The 16317-nt window shown below is 41.1% G+C and overlaps 1 protein-coding gene across 1 annotated transcript; it reads right to left on the bottom strand.

The window, feature by feature from the left end:
• Positions 1-9443: 9443 nt before the first annotated feature.
• On the bottom strand, positions 9444-15871 carry KRT39 (keratin 39). Its single transcript, XM_028089913.2, has 7 exons — positions 15416-15871; positions 14455-14537; positions 13638-13794; positions 12834-12995; positions 12600-12725; positions 11074-11294; positions 9444-9696 (listed from the first exon to the last, which is right to left on the bottom strand). Exons 1-7 carry the CDS (start codon positions 15869-15871, stop codon positions 9444-9446), a joined length of 1458 nt encoding a protein of 485 aa, XP_027945714.2.
• Positions 15872-16317: the final 446 nt, after the last annotated feature.

Below are 16317 nucleotides of genomic sequence, written 5' to 3'. Positions count from 1 at the left end.
AAGTTACTTATATTTTAGGATGGACACTTTTTCCACTCCGAGGAAGTTACTAGAGCATTTTGTTTATGACGTGTTATAATAACTGGGGTTTAAGGTAGCAGGAAGCACAGTGAACCAGTCTTACGGTTCTTCCCGAGGAGGGCTTGAATTTGTCCTGTTTCCTTTGAGCAAGTGAAAGCCATTCCCAAACACCTTCTGTTAGATCTCACTCCCATTCTTTCTTTCCATCTCTGTCTCTCTCATTTCTCCCATGAACCATGACTGTTTCTCTCCCCTTTGCTCTCTCCAGTCTCACCCAGAGTGAGAGGAGAGGTCGGGAGAGCGGCCGGATTGGCTGGAGGCACAGGGTCATTCCAGCTAGCTGTCCTTTTTCTTTAACCCTAAAAGCCTAACAGTCAATTAGGGAATAAATTCTTGCAAAATATATGTTGGTTAAAAAAAGAAGAGGCAGTTTTGCATGATGGTTAAAGGTGCAGGGTCTGAAGTCACACAGCCCTGGGTTTGAATACTGGCCCTGACATTAACTATCCGTGAAACTCTGGTAAGTTATGAGTGTCTCTTGCCCGAGGCCCTTCAAAGATGAGTGGGTGTGTAGGAAATGCACATAGAGAACACGGAACACTTTGTTTGGCACATTGGAAGTACTCAGTAAATGTTAATTGTTGTTATTGTTGCTATAAAAAGGTGACCCCCAGAAGGTTATGGAGTATGTTTACATCTTCAAACTATTAGTTAAGGTATAAGCCTAAGTATACACTATCTTTATATCACTTGTGTTCCCTGAGGCTTGACGTACAACATGGAAACTTGATCGGTTGGTAGATTTAAATACTCCTGACTTTGTTACCATATGCATCAAACTCCAGTTTGGGTCTTGGTGTTTTATGGAGATAATACATGAGACCTCTCTCTCTATCTCTCTAGTTTTCTTTTAGTTTAGTTGTAGGAGAGTGTGACAGGCAGAATAACATCCTCTCCCCAGCATGTCTGTCTTCTAATATCTAGAACCCCGTGAATATGTAATGGTATGTGGCAATGGGGAATTAATGTTGCAGACAGAGTTAAGGTTGCTAATAAGCTGGCCTTAAAATGGGGAGATTATCTTGAATGATTCAGGCGGGGCTGTGTCTTTAGAAGTGGAAGAGGGAGGTAGAAGAAAGTCCACATCAGGGAAGGAATGTGGGAGGCTGGAAGAGGCAAGGGCACAGGTTCTTCTCCAGGACCTCCAGGAAGGAGCACAGTTCTGCCCACACCTTGTTTTCACTCAGTGGGACCTGTGTCAGACTTCCAAAATAAGATAATAAATTTGTGTTGTTTTGAGCCACTCAGTTTGTGCTAATTTGTTACAGTGGCAATAGCAGATTAATATAGTGAGTGTGCAGGAAACAAACTGAGGGTTGCTGGAGTGGTGGGGGATGGGAGGGATGGGGTGGCGGGGTGATAGACATTGGGGAGGGTATGTGCTATGGTGAGCACTGTGAATTGTGCAAGACTGTTGAATCACAGATCTGTACCTCTGAAACAAATAATGCAATATAGGTTAAGAAAAAAAAAGAAGAAGATAGCAGGAGGGGAAGAATGAAGGGGAGTAAATTGGAGGGGGAGACGAGCCATGAGAGATGATGAACTCTGAAAAACAAACTGAGGGTTCCAGAGGGGAGGGGTGTGGGGGGATGGGTTAGCCTGGTGGTGGGTATTAAAGAGGGCACGTTCTGCGTGGAGCACTGGGTGTTATACACAAACAATGAATCATGGAACACTACATCAAAAACTAATGATGTAATGTATGGTGATTAACATAACAATAAAAATTTCAAGTAAAAAAACCTGATGATGTAATGTATGGTGATTAACATAACAATAAAAAATTTAAAGTAATATAGCAAGTGTGTGTGTGTGTGTGTGTGTGTGTGTGTGTGTGTGTGTGTGTGTGTGTCAGTGAGAGAGAGATACAAATAGGAACTCTAGTGATGGATTTTTCCTGAAGATTAAATTAAGGTGAATAGAATATTTTCCATGTCATTTATAAAACATATATTTTCACATGTATCATATGGATTTTTAATTGTTAGCATAATAGCAAAGATGGTTGTAGTAACTATTTCATAAACTCTATCCAAATTATAGGCAGATTTTTAATTTGCAAGTTAATGTATATCATATATCTTACAAAATTAAAGAATTTAAACCACATTTACTTAAACATTTCACAAATGGTTTTTATTGAAAAGTATAAAGTTGCAAAAAAGCGGGGCTTTTCTTGAAGAGCTGGGGCGTCCGTGGGTACCCTCATTAGGGTGGATGTGAATATTTGTTTTTCAATTACAACCCAAGACTATCTCCCACGTGATCTCCTCCTCTGGCCTCTGCTCCTGAACTCCTCTGTGGACCTTACTTTCAGATAGAGCTACCTGAACCACAGGTTTGTTTATCACTAATTGCTATTTACTGCACAGGCTTCATATCATTAATATGAAGAGGTAGGGCTGTAACTGCAGTGCTGGACATGATGCCTGCAATCCATTCCCACCAAACATTCTGTTCTGTTTGGGTGAGCTGCAAATGACCCCTTGTCTTATCTCACTCTGTGGCCACAAGAGCATACCTATTTTCCCCCTTCTTCCTTCTTATTTTGTCTGCATCTCCCAGGATCTCCCCTGAATTTGCCAATCATAGCATCTTCTACTTTTACTATCTAAACCTAGCATATTTGATTTCACTTATGAGTGCTACCCCCCCCCCCCAGTAATTTGTAGTCTATATTAAAGGGGATTCTGGGGGCGATTTTTGACATCCTATCCTGTTACCCTATATCCTGTTAATCTTAGGGTCACAACCAGAAAGTCCCCTGCAGCTTCAGCAGCCCGTGATTGATGTTGAACTACAGATCATCTGTTGGACATGGATGGCTGGCAGCCATTGTTTCGACCTTGTGCTCACCATGACTATGAACTGGGTTAGAAATGAGATCTATGCTTTCCTGATGCTTCTCCAAATCAAGACATCTTGGTTTTATGTCTAGTATAGAGCTGTGCCATTCCATGCCAGTCCTCAAACAGTAAACCTCACATGAACTCAAACACTTAACTCCTGTATTCGGAATGAGATGAGATGGAAGTGCCATCTAGTTGGGCTGTCTGGTCTCTGAGAAAGAGCTTCACAGGGTGACACTCCCTTGTGCAGTCACTCTGGTCTGAGTCTCTTCTTAGGCCGGTGAGTTCAAAGCCCCATTTTATTAGTGCACCAGAACCAAAGGGATTCTCAGGAGCCGAGTCACAGGAACTCACCTAATTCTTAGGTGCCGGATGAACAAGCCAGAATGCAAACTTAATAATTTAATGTTGAGAGATGATCCATTCTGCAACCAAGAAATTCCCATCTATGTTGTATCTGAGTATTAGAGAAACCAGACTGTGATATGGAAATTGGTTGGTAAAATGGAACCAGAAGAGAGATGTGGGGTGTTAAGGAATGTGGCCTGAAGAACTGCCCTGACTCTCCATGCACTAATGTGATTGCATGCAGCATCACTTCTTCCTGGATTGGGCCGTGTATAAACACTATCGAGTGCTTTTGGGTTCACCTTCTTCAGAACTCTGTGACGAACACATTTCCTTAACTATTTGTGCCTTTGATTGGGCTACAGATATATCATATGATCAAATTTGAGTGATTAGAACCAGGGCGTTTAGAGTATGGAAGACACAAATTTGTTCAAATTTTAACATTACCGTTACTAACTGTGTAATGCTGAGCAAGTTAGTCAACTTCTGTAAGCCTTGGTTCATTTATTAGTGAAGTGGGAATAATAATAGCATTGTAAGGTTGTTGTGAGGATTGAGTGAGATAACTCAGGTAAAGCACTTAACAGTGTCTGAGGCATAATATTCAACTGATTTTTAGTTGACTAGAAGAAGTGTTACTCTTTCTACTTGTTGACCATAGGAGGCACTGTGGCTTCTGCATGGATCTCAGCACTTTGATTACGTGTTGATTGTTCTGTAGTAACTGGGACAGGTTTGTTTGGAGGCTTCCTGCTGCTTTCTCTCTTGAGCCCATAACCTGACTCCGGGGAACATTGGGGTCAGGGGAAACAAGGGCAGCGGAATCTTTTCTCGGAGAAGGGCCACAAGTCCTATCTGGGCTGCCCTGTGATGTCCAGTCTCCACAAAAGTGATCCTGTTTATGGGGCTGGCTTCACACTGTTCTCCCTTCTCCTCCTGGGCTGTCTTCCTGTTGGCTGCCAAAGAGTATGAAGGTTGATATATTACAGGAAGGTCCTTTCCAACTGAGTTCTGTAACATTCCAGAAAATAGAAGAGTTGGGCTTACATGTGGTAATCATTTCCCTATGTATATGTATATCAAAACATCTTAAATAGATATATTTTTTACTTAAAAGATAAATAGTAAGATAAAAAAAGCAAGGTTCCATCCTTAATCTGGTGCTTTCATTAAGTTATCGGGATGACTTTGCTCTGCAATGTCACTGTCAGCTCCAGTGAAATATTTCATTAGCTTGAGTGTGACTGTTTGGCAGTTGAATATAAGTGTCTCAGAGCAACAATGAAATCATACTCACAATGTTCCTGAGTGCCAGGCATGCCTAAGAGCTTTACATGCATTCATTAATGTGATCATCTCAACCTTATGAAGTAGATGCTATCAATAGCCCCATTTTAAAGAAGAGGAAGTGGAGATACAGAGGTTCAGTAACTTGCCCAAGATCTCACAGTAGGTGGCAGGGCTGAGAATCAGACCCAGCTGGTCTGGCTTCATGAATCTGTTCTAAATCAGCATGTGATTGTTCTTCTTGGCCTGAAGCAGCCATGTTCTCTTCTTGCTTTTTTTAATGCCTTGGTAGGCACAACTTGTTCTGAATTTTCACCCTAGTCTCCTTTTCTCCCCCAAGTTACAGAGTTCCCTTAAATAGGATGTGATTTTTACTTGCCTTCCACTGTGAGACTTCTCTCTGCACCCACAAAAGCTATGCTGGAGGTGGGGGGGAGGTGGTCTCTTGGAGAGTGGCAGTGATGGAGGAAGGCACAGTTATGTTTTTCTGATGGGTCAGTGGCAAATGAGCTGACAAATACTTATGAAAGAGAAGACCTTTCTCTCCTTACATACAAGTTGGGGATAGGCAATTCTCCATAACTAACTATATGGATTTGGAGAAATTCAGCCCAAAATGTGGTCTCTCTAGGTCTTCTGGTTTTGTAGAGTTGTGTTGCTTCTCTAAGAGCCACAGATATCAAGTAGGTAAGTAACTTTCAAACATTTGCTGGACCCATTGGGCCACCACAATGAGCTATAAAGCAGAGAGTTTTACCCCTGGCTTAGAAGAAGGCCTTTTGATTTTTTTTTCTTTATAGAAAGACACAAAAAGGGAGCCACAAATCTGCTTTCTTTCTAGGAAATAGTAAGATAAACTTTAATCTCAGGTGTTTTCTTCAGGTACCAGCAATATGTCCACCCTGATTCTTATGTTCCAGACAGAGAGAGAGGAAAGAGAGAGAGGGAGAAGAGAGGGGAGGGGAGGGATGGGAACAGCAAGAAGGCATGTTCAGAAACTTTGCTACTGGTGACAACTTAACTGGAATATGTAGAAACATCAGCATATTACATATTTTCTTATGTGCATATAAGTGGTGGCCTGTGGCTTAAAAACATCATCTAAGAAAACCTTCCAAATATAATGCTCAACCTGAAATGATCATTTGACTACATAAACCTTTCTGATGTTGCCAAATAGGGTTGGTTTTTCGCATTTGAACTGGGTGCGTGGGCTTTTCCCATGAAGCTTGTGAATCATTCATGAACACACCAGATATTTCCAGCTAGCCAACCAGCCAAAGGATTCATTTTCTATAAAGACATTTGATTACAGTGTTGAAACAGTGCATTCCAGGCTTGCTTGCATTGATACTAAGCATGGCATTGTGTCAGGGATGCTGGTTGCCTCAGCCTACAAATTCTTCCTAGTGTGGATGGTGCTCTTCTCTTCTCTTCTGGGACACTTTCCGTTTCTCCTGAATTTTAATCTTTTTCCCCCTCCTCCTTATTTGGAGAGGGCACTTGCTTTAAAAATTTTTTTTTTATCAGAACTTGCATTTTAAGTCAAAATGGACAGAATTAGGATAGACCTACTCAGGAAATGAGTAAGACACTTTTCTCCATCATTTGGTAAATGGAAATTATGGGAATTAATAAGAAGAACCTGCCATCATTAGCTTCTAAAGAACTTAAATATCTTATCAATAGCATCTAATTGCCTTTTTAAAAAAGACATCAGAGAGAGAAGGAATCGGAGGATATTATTTCTGGTGTTATTTCCCATTTACAGATGCAGAAGGCAAGACAAAATAAGGTGAGTAACATCAGGGATTGTAAGAGAAGCTGAAGATATTAGATTAGAAAAATCTCTGGGTCCAAGAGCAGAGAAGTCAAATGATACTCCTAAGAACTAGAAAGGAAGGTCACTGCCTGCTGGTCCAAGGTTGTTTTCCATCAGACCCAGTTCCAGCACTGTCTACTCCAGATGTGGTGGGGAATGAGAAGCAGAAGAAAGAGCACTGGATTCTCTCACTGACTGTGTCATCGTAGACCAGTCCCCTTTCTCTCTGGGCCCCAGTTTCTCCATCTCTGACAAGAAAAAGGCCATTAGATGCCATCAAAAATCTTTCTAATTTTCAAAGAGATATTAGCACTCCCATGTTCATTGAGGCGTTATTCACAATAGCCAAGAGGTGGAAACAATCTAAATGGATTGTTTGATGATAAATGGATAGAAAAGAACATGAGATGTATATGTATGTATGTATGTATATCTATATGTGTGTACACACACACGTAATGGAATAGTATTCAGCATTTAAGAAGAAGGACATCTTGCGATATGTGACAACATGAATGAACCTTGAGGACATTATACCAGTGAAATAAATCAGTCACAGAAAAACAAATAATGCATGATTCCATTTATATGAGATATGATATGATTCCACTTATATGAGACATGAGATATATCTAAAATAGTCAAACTCAAAGAAGCAAAGAATAGAAAGGTGGTTGCCACAGAAGGAGGTTGCTTGGGGGGAGGGTAAAGGTAGAGTTGCTAATCAAAGGGTATAAAATAAGTTCTAGAGATCTGCTGGACAACATTGTGCTTATAGCTAACAATACTGTATTGTTCACTTAAAAATCTGTTAAAGAGTAGATCTCATGTTAAGCATTCTTATCACAATAACATAAAGTTAAAAAATAAAACTCACTTAGTCTATGAATTTATGGACAAAAAGACTGACCAATGCTAATATCATAGACTCCTTAGATGGTCTCTCACTAGAAGCAGTGACAAGCAGGCTAGAGAACAGTTCTTTGAAGAGTTGAAAAAATAATCTCTTGCTACTGTGAATTGTTTCCATTCTTGGAGACTGATTATAGAATGTATCCGGTACTATTTTAACCTTCTAAGGAAATCAAGTACTTAACATTCAATCTTATTATTGAATGTTTCTGGTTTCCAATTAGGGGACAAAACCTCTCTTCTGCCTGGCCTTATACAGCCTTTTACTGTTATTATTCCATTTAATCCCTCCAGTGAGTCAGGACCTACATTGTTATGTCCCTTTTACTCAAGGTCATACACATAGACTGGGGTGAGACTCTCTCCTAGGGCTTCTGAGTGCAAGCCCCCTGCTCTTCCCACATTTCCCTCCTTCGGTCTGAGATGGTATGCTGTGAAGTGCTACCAGGGGTAATCTGGGCATTCAGATGGGAAGGAAGTTATCGATAGGAAAGAGATCATTCTGGGAGTTCTGCATTCCACTTGCTCAGTAAAAGTTGCTACTTGTCTGGAGGAAGTGACTGCTGAGCTGTGAGTTAAATGATGCTTTTGTCTTTGCTGTGGGCACCAGTCATCAACTGATATCTGATATAGACCTTAAGACTTCAGAAACGTTTTACTGAATAGAATTGCAGGCTTGATGACAGGAAGATCTTGTTCTGTTCTTTTTTCAGCCCTCAAAGCCAAGCACTATTAAAACTCCCCAAATCATGAGTGGATAACTACATTTATGGGGAAAGAATTTTGACATGAGATAATAACACAGTTAAGTCCAGGGCTGTAGTTAAAAGCAAAGCTTATGTAAAAATAACATTTGCATCACGCTCTTCAGTGTACCAAGTAGCATGACATAAACAATTTCATTTGATCCGCACAACAAACCTGTCAAGTAGCCGTGGTCCTCATTTAACAAATAAGGAAATTCAATTAGATGAAAGCTAAATGTTTTGCCCAGGGTCCCAAGAGACTAATTTAGGACTTAAGGTCTTTTGACTCCACATTCTGTATTTGATCTGTAATTATTTACTAAGACTTCTGGAAATGTCAAATAACTTTGTAGGGATTGACTGAAACCCTCTGTGACCCTACTGTGAGAAGCTCTGATAATGGCCAGTACATACATGGTATCTTCTCACTTGAGACTGTCTCGTGCTTGCAAGCAGCAATTACTCAATGATTACTTTTCTGCAAAGTTTGTGGGATCAAGTCCATTTCTCTCTGATGGATAGGTTGAAGGAGGAACCTAAGCTATGTTTTCATGGTCATCAGTCCCAGGGAGATGGAGGAACAGGGTTATGGCGTGAGAGTTCCAGCTCCATGTCCCTTGTTAAACAGTCAGAAACAACTCCCATTCCCTAAAGAGTGGAAAGAGAAATAGCAAACATTTAATGAAAGGATCCATGTTATTTCTTCAAAATGCTCTAGATTCACTCCCCCAACTCTTCCTAATTCTTGTTGAAAATATTTGGAGAGCTCAGTGGTTACAAAGTTTTGGAGAACACCGACATCTTCAAAAATAGCTTGGGGGAATGTAAAGTATGTGAGTATGGATAACAAACAGCAGAGTTCAACAGGGGTCAGACTCATGACTATTCAAGGAAACGAAACATTAAAGATCGTTTCCCCTATTCATGCTGTTCCTATATAGCCTTCTTTCTATAGCCAAGGAAGGATTTTAGAAGGGAAGGTCGCAGCTTCTCACCTCATGTACCTTGGCCAAAAACAATCCTAGAACTTGTCTGACTGGCTCTAGTGAGGAATATAAGTAAACAAGACCTGAGTAAACAAAAGAGAAACCTGCCTATCACCTGTGGAGTCAAGTAATGTAGGGCACCTTCCTGGGAACTTACAAATCAGTGCCTGTCTCTCAGAGAAATGGGTAATGTGCTTCCAGAGAAATGTCATTTATTATCATGTCGACAGCAATGACTTAGGGAAGAATCGGAGGAATACAAGGTATTCTATCTAGCAATGCAGACCCATTGTGGTAGTAAGAAACTAAGTACCTTAAGGGGCTGGGGACTTTTTAAGCCTTTCTGGTAGGAGCAAGTATTGACCTCTCTTTCATGAATGAGGGTCATTTTCATCACCTTGGGATGTTAAACTCTGACAGTTCTGATGATGAAGCAAGGCTGCACATGCTCATGAGAAGAAATGATTTTGCCATCCTTAATCTCCTGAGTGATGGTGCAGATTTTAACCAGTATTCGGGGCAGGACTCTGTAGGCACTGCAGGGCTCGTGTGTCCCACGGGGAGCTGAGGATGATGTACTGTAAACTGGGGCTGTGCATTCTATGGCACTGGCCTTACTGGAAAGCTCACATTTGGTGGCACACAGGTTACAGGGAAGCCTAGAAAAAAACAGAATTTTACCTGTGATTGAGGGAAGGTAATGATGGTGATGGAGAACAATAGCGGTGGGTAATTTTTCAACATGTGTCACTCAAAACAAGTACTCCCAAATGCTTATTCATTCATTTTGTTCTATCGTTAGTGAAAGAAAAAGAATGAGACCAGAACCATGGGAAGGCAGCATCTTAGGTTTAGAAGCATTAGATTATGTAAGCTGCCATTATGTAAGCTTTCACTGCATTGTGGAAGAACACCATGCCAGGAGTTGAAGACCAGGTGCAGCCCAGCTCTGTCACTTACCAGCTGGTGACCTCAGATAAGTCAACAAACCCTCCTGAGCTTTAGTTCTTCATCTGCAGACTGGGTATAATGGGAACTAAACTTACAGGGTCAGCAGTGAGAAGGGCCAAGTTGAGGGGCTTATTATCTGAGGAAAAGAAGTTAATCTGATATTTTTCTTATCAGCGAGTCACAATACTACTGGTGGCACGAACCCCATCTATGGAAGAGTCCTCAGTGCTTTATCTGGAAGCTTCAAAGTGCCTTCTGGGAATATTTAAATGAAACTTTACAGAATTGGAGTTGGAAGCAGTTAACAGAACTCTTTATAGAAAGCATCATCTTTCTTTGATGATTCAAGGCACTTTAGTATATTGTAGTTCCTCATAAGGACTAGCTATGGTTAACCTTGTGCTAGTATAATGTGGCAGTTAAAATGTGCCAGTTAAAAGAATGCTGTGAACAGAGCTTACTGACTATTTTGGGGAAGAAGGTCTCCGTAACAATTGTAACTGAGTCTGCATCTGGGCATTACTTTGGACTGAGTTGCTTCCTCTAAAGAGTTGTGCTCTATCTGGGTCAGTTCCTTATGAGTTGGTTGGCTTCTTATCATTGAAAAGCATTACAATTTCTACTTTAAAAACGATGCTAAAACACACATATCTACATGCTGTTGTTGGCATCAAGGACACGTGGCTGGACAAGGATGGGCATTTCAGCCTGAGCAGAATGTTCCTCCGAAGGGAACAGGGTCATCCTATTCAATCTCATGAAAGTTCATCTCAGTGGGGGAAAATCTAAGTCACCAGGAATATTTGAATATTTGGGAAAACCATTTTTCCCCTTGTACTTTAAAAAACTCAGCATACAAGGAATTAACCTGGCACACTGGCTCTTCAAAATGACCCAACTCAGCTAAGACCTCAAATTTGGACTAGGCTACAATTGTAGGTCTCCAAACAGCACAGCTTGAGACCATACATCACAAGTTTCCATCACTGGCAAGAAGATCAAAGCACACGCCCCCTGTTGCCAGTGGCAGTATTACATGTATGTGAGCATATTTCCTAGTAGAAGCTGTTTTTTATTTTACTTACTTGACATCTGAACTCTCCAGAAGGCTGTGGTATGTGGCAATCTCACACTCCAGCCGAGACTTGACATCCAGCAGAATCTCGTATTCTTGGTTCTGTCTTTCCAGGGCACACCGGATCTCTGCCAGCTGAACCTCCACGTTATCAATGAGACACTGGATCTGGGCCAGTAAGGCTGTGTAGCGGGCCTCTGTCTCCACCAGGATGCATCCCTGGGAATCTCTCTACCATGGAGGAGGAAAGTAGGGTTTATAATGATGACTCGTTGGAGCCTAGGTCACTTGTAAACTGCATCATTTTAAACAGTGGTTTCTTTGTGACAGGTACTAATGAATCTCCAAGCCCTCTTATTACTTCCTAACCAAATAAATCCAAAACCAAAATTATCAACTATGCTAAAGCTCACTTCCCTTTATCCTCTTTACTTAGTTTTGCCTCCCTTTAAGTATTTACTTCTTTCTTAATCACCTAATAATATCCTACCACACTCTCCTACCTGTGAGACAAAAAAATATTCCAACTTATTTTACACCTGGGCTTTAAGAACCTGTTACCATGGTACCTAAAAAAGAAGTTAGCAGCATTTAGCTGTAAACAATTCTTTCACTGAGTCCATTCCTTTATATCTAAAACACAAGAGTTGAGACTTTGATGATTAAAGTTCTTTCCTGCTCCATCATTCTGTAAGTCTACGGATAATGGAATTTTAGGTTTGAATAACTATTATTTGCATGGTTTTCCCAATTTTTAGAGAGGAGAAAACTGAGGTTCAAGGGGTTAGGTGAGTGAGTTGCCCATGGTCACATGACCAGCTGGTGACAAAACCAGCTTTGGGGCAGGATCTCCCAAATACCCTTCACATCAGAGCATTTAAATAATTCCCTACTTCAGAGAGGCAATACAATGAGGCAGAGGTGGTTCCAGCTTTGGAAACTGAATTCTGGCTCGGACTCATTTCTTCTGTGACTTTTAACAAGTTACTTAATGCCTCAGGATCTCAGTGTCTCCATCTCTATAAAGTAGGCAAGATGGAACTCACCTGGGATTTGGCGTGGGAAAATCACTTTAGCTCCCTGAGCCTCAACTGAAAAATTGGATTACTAATTATGCTACCTTCTTTATAAAATTATTTTATAAATTTGGTAGTTTGTAAAAATGTTTTGCATGTAATAAAATGCTCCCTTAGTGTTTCCCAAAGTGTACTCCATGGATCATTATTGCCATGACATACTCTTTAAAAAAGGGGTCCAGAGTCAAATAAGTTTGGAATGCTGAATACCCTATATCTCCTTCTTGGAGATCTATAGTGCATATTAGCTTATTAAAGACCTGCAGGAAGGTACCCTGTTGAACCTATGTTTACTCCAGCTTTTCCCAGGCTTATTTGACCGCAAGCCCTTTTTTGGCTATAGACCCTTTAACAAACAGAGGAACTTCTGAAGGACACAATTTGGGAAACATTGCAACATGCAGGTGTCAGGGGCTATTGCCATCACTGCTGTGTTAGGCTTGGTCAGCTTGCTGGGTACCATTCGGTGCTGGGCCTGCAGTTCAATCTCCAGGGCATTCACGGTGCGTCTCAATTCAGTGACCTCCTTCAGGCAGCACTGCTGCTGTTGAGAGCTGGTCACCACCTGCTGGTTCAGCCCCTCCATCTGAAACACAAAGACCATGAATATTCTGAAGCAAAACGTGACTTTGATTAACAGGCACCTGGAAATGCAATGTCGACTTTTTGGTTTTGACTTTTCTACCCTCCCCACCTGCATGTTGAACCATTGTTCCACTTCTCTGCAGTTTGTCTCCATGATGGACTCATACTGACATCTCATTTCTTGTAGAACCCGGTTTAGATCAACCGAAGGGGCAGCGGTCACTTCAATGTTGAGTCTGTCCCCAAGCTGGCTCTGTAAGGAATTGATTTCCTATGGAAAGAAAAAGAATGTGAAGTCACTTGGTGAACAGATGACACCCTTGTGTTCTTGTTTGTCTAACAGCAATAATTTAGCTTAATTGTATCTGAAATGTAGCTTACAATAAAGGAATAGATGATTTATAGGTGCTATTGAGATGCTATAAAATGACCTCAGGCTATTTCAGATATGACTCTGTGTTCAAATATGTGGAACATTAAAAGGAATTAATTAGTAAGATCAGAGTCTTAAGGAATTTAGATCATTTCTAGGGATGGGTAATGGTGAAGCAGCAGAGAGGTAGAATTTATAATAAGAGACCATAGTCTCTATGACACCAATATGGGCTTTTGCCAATCGGACTTATAGCAATAGTGGCAGAAGTCTGTGTTAGGGATGCCTTCAAAAAGATGCGAAACCTGTGAGGACAGGAGAAAGGTTGTTTCCTTCTCCTGGAAAAGCTGGAGAGGGCAATGGAGGCCTCAGATACTGTGTTATAGGCGATGGATTTGAAACACATGGAGCCAATGGTAGTAGCTGAAAAGCAGAGTAGTATCTACTTTTTGGAGACACCTTTTGCCAAGTTCAACTCAAGGGAATTACTGCAATTTTTAGAGGCTTAGCTTGTAAGGACTCTCTTGGTTTTTCTCTAACCTCTTCATGGTTGTGTTTGAGGCAGAGGAGCTCCTCCTTCAGAGACTGGACTTGTGCCTCCAGGTCAGCCTTGGCCAGGGTCAGCGCATTCAGGATCTGCTGTAGGCCTTTGGTGTCTGCCTCCACCAGCTGGCGTACAGACACCTCAGCTTCATACCTTTAAAAATGAGACATAGAAAGAAAGGCATTAAAATGCAGATGGTGTAAGTCAAGCCAAGCAGAACTCCCTTCCACATTTTCCTTTGGGCCTCTCATTTATTATATTTCTGAGGTGGGTTTTATTCTCTTTAGAGGTGAGATCACTTGATAAGCATCACCATGTGATTATTATTCCTTAATCAGTTTGCCGGCCTGAGGCCATATTGCTGTTCTTTGAGATAAGGGAATTTATCCTCCTTCCCTTGCCTCTAGAGGCAATGCAGTAGATGTGGAAAGAGCAATGGATTAGGAGTTAGAAAACTCGGATGCACATTTTAGCTATGTCTTGTCCTAGTTGTATGTCTTTGGATGTAACTGAACCCCCTCAAACCACAGTTTTCTTGCCTTAAACAAGGCAACTATATATTAGCCCTCCCTATTTTCCTGAATTACTGTGCAGGTAATCAGATGGGTTCTTATGTTAGAAACTCTAAGTACTGTTCACATGTGAGTGGTTATTAATCTTTATCATTTATTGAATGTGAAGGTTTTTTTTCTGGACTGGTGCTGGTATGGTACGGATCAGGAGGTTTAGCAGATTTGGGGATAATCTTCTTGGGAGCGTGTAGTCAGAAGTGGGGTGAATTCTGTCGTGAATGACAGTGCTGGGTGGGCTTACTTGGCTCTCAAGTCATCAGCAGCCAGTTTGGTGTTGTCAATTTGTGAGACCAGTCTGGAATTCTCAGCCTTGGTACACAAGATCTAGAATTAAGAAATTGTACACACAAATGAGACAAACACCAGGATCTCCTTCTTTAAAAACCAAGGGCTTGTGTGTATGGCAATTAACTGGGGCGGGAGGGGGGCAGTTAGGCTTTTCATAGCTATACTTAGGAAGCTTGGGAAGCTTTGGAAAGTCCGAGTTTTTGTTATTTTCCTAAAAAAATCAGCAAAAACCACTCCAATAAAAACGCTTGTATATGTTTTACTGTTAAAATATAAAATCTGCCCTTGATTTGCCTGTTCTGGAATGTAACTGCCATGAGGGCAAGGACTTTTTAGCTCACTAATATTTTCCCAGAGCCTAGAGTAATGTCTGGTGTCTTACTGGTGGTGTTTGGTAAATACTTGTTGAAGAAATAAAACGGAATAAATCTAGCATGTACAGTAGCAGCAGCATGTGGCTCTGATCAGGAGCTAGGCTCGGTGTTGGAAGAAACCATTGAAACAATTTGGAGATGATGAAATGAGCATGAAAGGGAGAAACAGTGGTGATGGTAGCAAAATGGGTAAAACATAAAATAATTCCTAAACTGTTTAGGAACTTATTAAAACAAAATGCTCTTTCTCAGATCCCCATTTTCTTATTTTTGTTAAAGAAATGGCAGCAATAGGCTGTTGACATATTTTGGCACATGTTGACAAACTTGTAACACAGCAGAATGTATCTCTGGAAGATGAGTAAGTATAAAACTCTGAATATCGCCTCAAGATGACAATTTCATTCAAGAGATTTTCTTTTTCTACAAAATATGTTTTTCCAGCATAAGATGAACTAAAAATATTAAGGTTTAGCAAATGGCTATGGCTTGGAGAGTGTCATGACACGACCTGATTATACACGTTCCTAAGAATCTTACCTTCTGCTGGAGCTCCTCAATGGTGGCATAGTAGGACACGTAGTCAGGACATACAACACAGAGCTCTTTGTTACACTCTTCCTGGATTTTGCACTCTAGTTCAGCATTCTCTTGTTCCAAGATCTGCACCTTCTCCAGGTAGTTAGCAAGGCGCTCATTCAAGATTTGCATGGTCTCTTTCTCATTACTGTTGATGCCTTCACCGCACCAGCTGCAGTCATCCAAAAGGGGACAGGTATTGAAGTTGCTTATTAAGCAGATGGGTGTGAAGTAAAAGCAAGGAGTGGGTCTGGCAGCCCTCAGAACATGGCCAGTTGGTTGGCTGCTGTTGGCTTCAAGACCACCATGTTGGCAGCTGGTATTAGAAGAAATGGTCCGAAAACTTGTAATCCTAGAGCAACCTTGGTGTGGCGTTGAACAAGAAATCGTTGTTGTTGTACAGCCCTTGGTATCCATAGTGTGTACCCACTTTTGGTTTATTTCAGTCTGTGGTCCCGATCGAAAGCTCAAGCAGCCACGACTGTGTCTGAATTCCAAGCTTCTTGGCTATTTCCTCTTTGAAGTGCTTATATAGCTTTTGCTCTAGGTGGGGTCACAGATGGCAGGATGTTTTCCTTTCTAATGTTTATATCAAATCCCATAGGAACATCTCATTAGTCTGCTTTTTACTTGCCTGAGAAGAGTTACTTGTCTCATAAAAATGTGCATTGAGGCTGTTACTAAGTTATGACCCATCACAACTACCACTTGTCATTGGATCCAGAACTTCACATGAAGTCTTCAAAAGGAACTGTCGTCACAGTTCTAACAGCATCCATTATTAAGTAGGTGTGAGCATATTAAGTTCATTGAATCCTTGTTGACCTCTCCACCTGGCATTAAGCTTGATCAGGAATGAGTTC

Source organism: Eumetopias jubatus, unplaced genomic scaffold (genome assembly GCF_037043125.1).
Source record: "Eumetopias jubatus isolate StellerSeaLion01/CBP00866 unplaced genomic scaffold, mEumJub1_p1.0 scaffold_160, whole genome shotgun sequence".
NCBI lineage: Eukaryota > Metazoa > Chordata > Mammalia > Carnivora > Otariidae > Eumetopias > Eumetopias jubatus.
The sequence above is the reverse complement of the archived record's forward strand: the minus strand, read 5'-3'. Positions and strand labels throughout refer to the sequence as shown.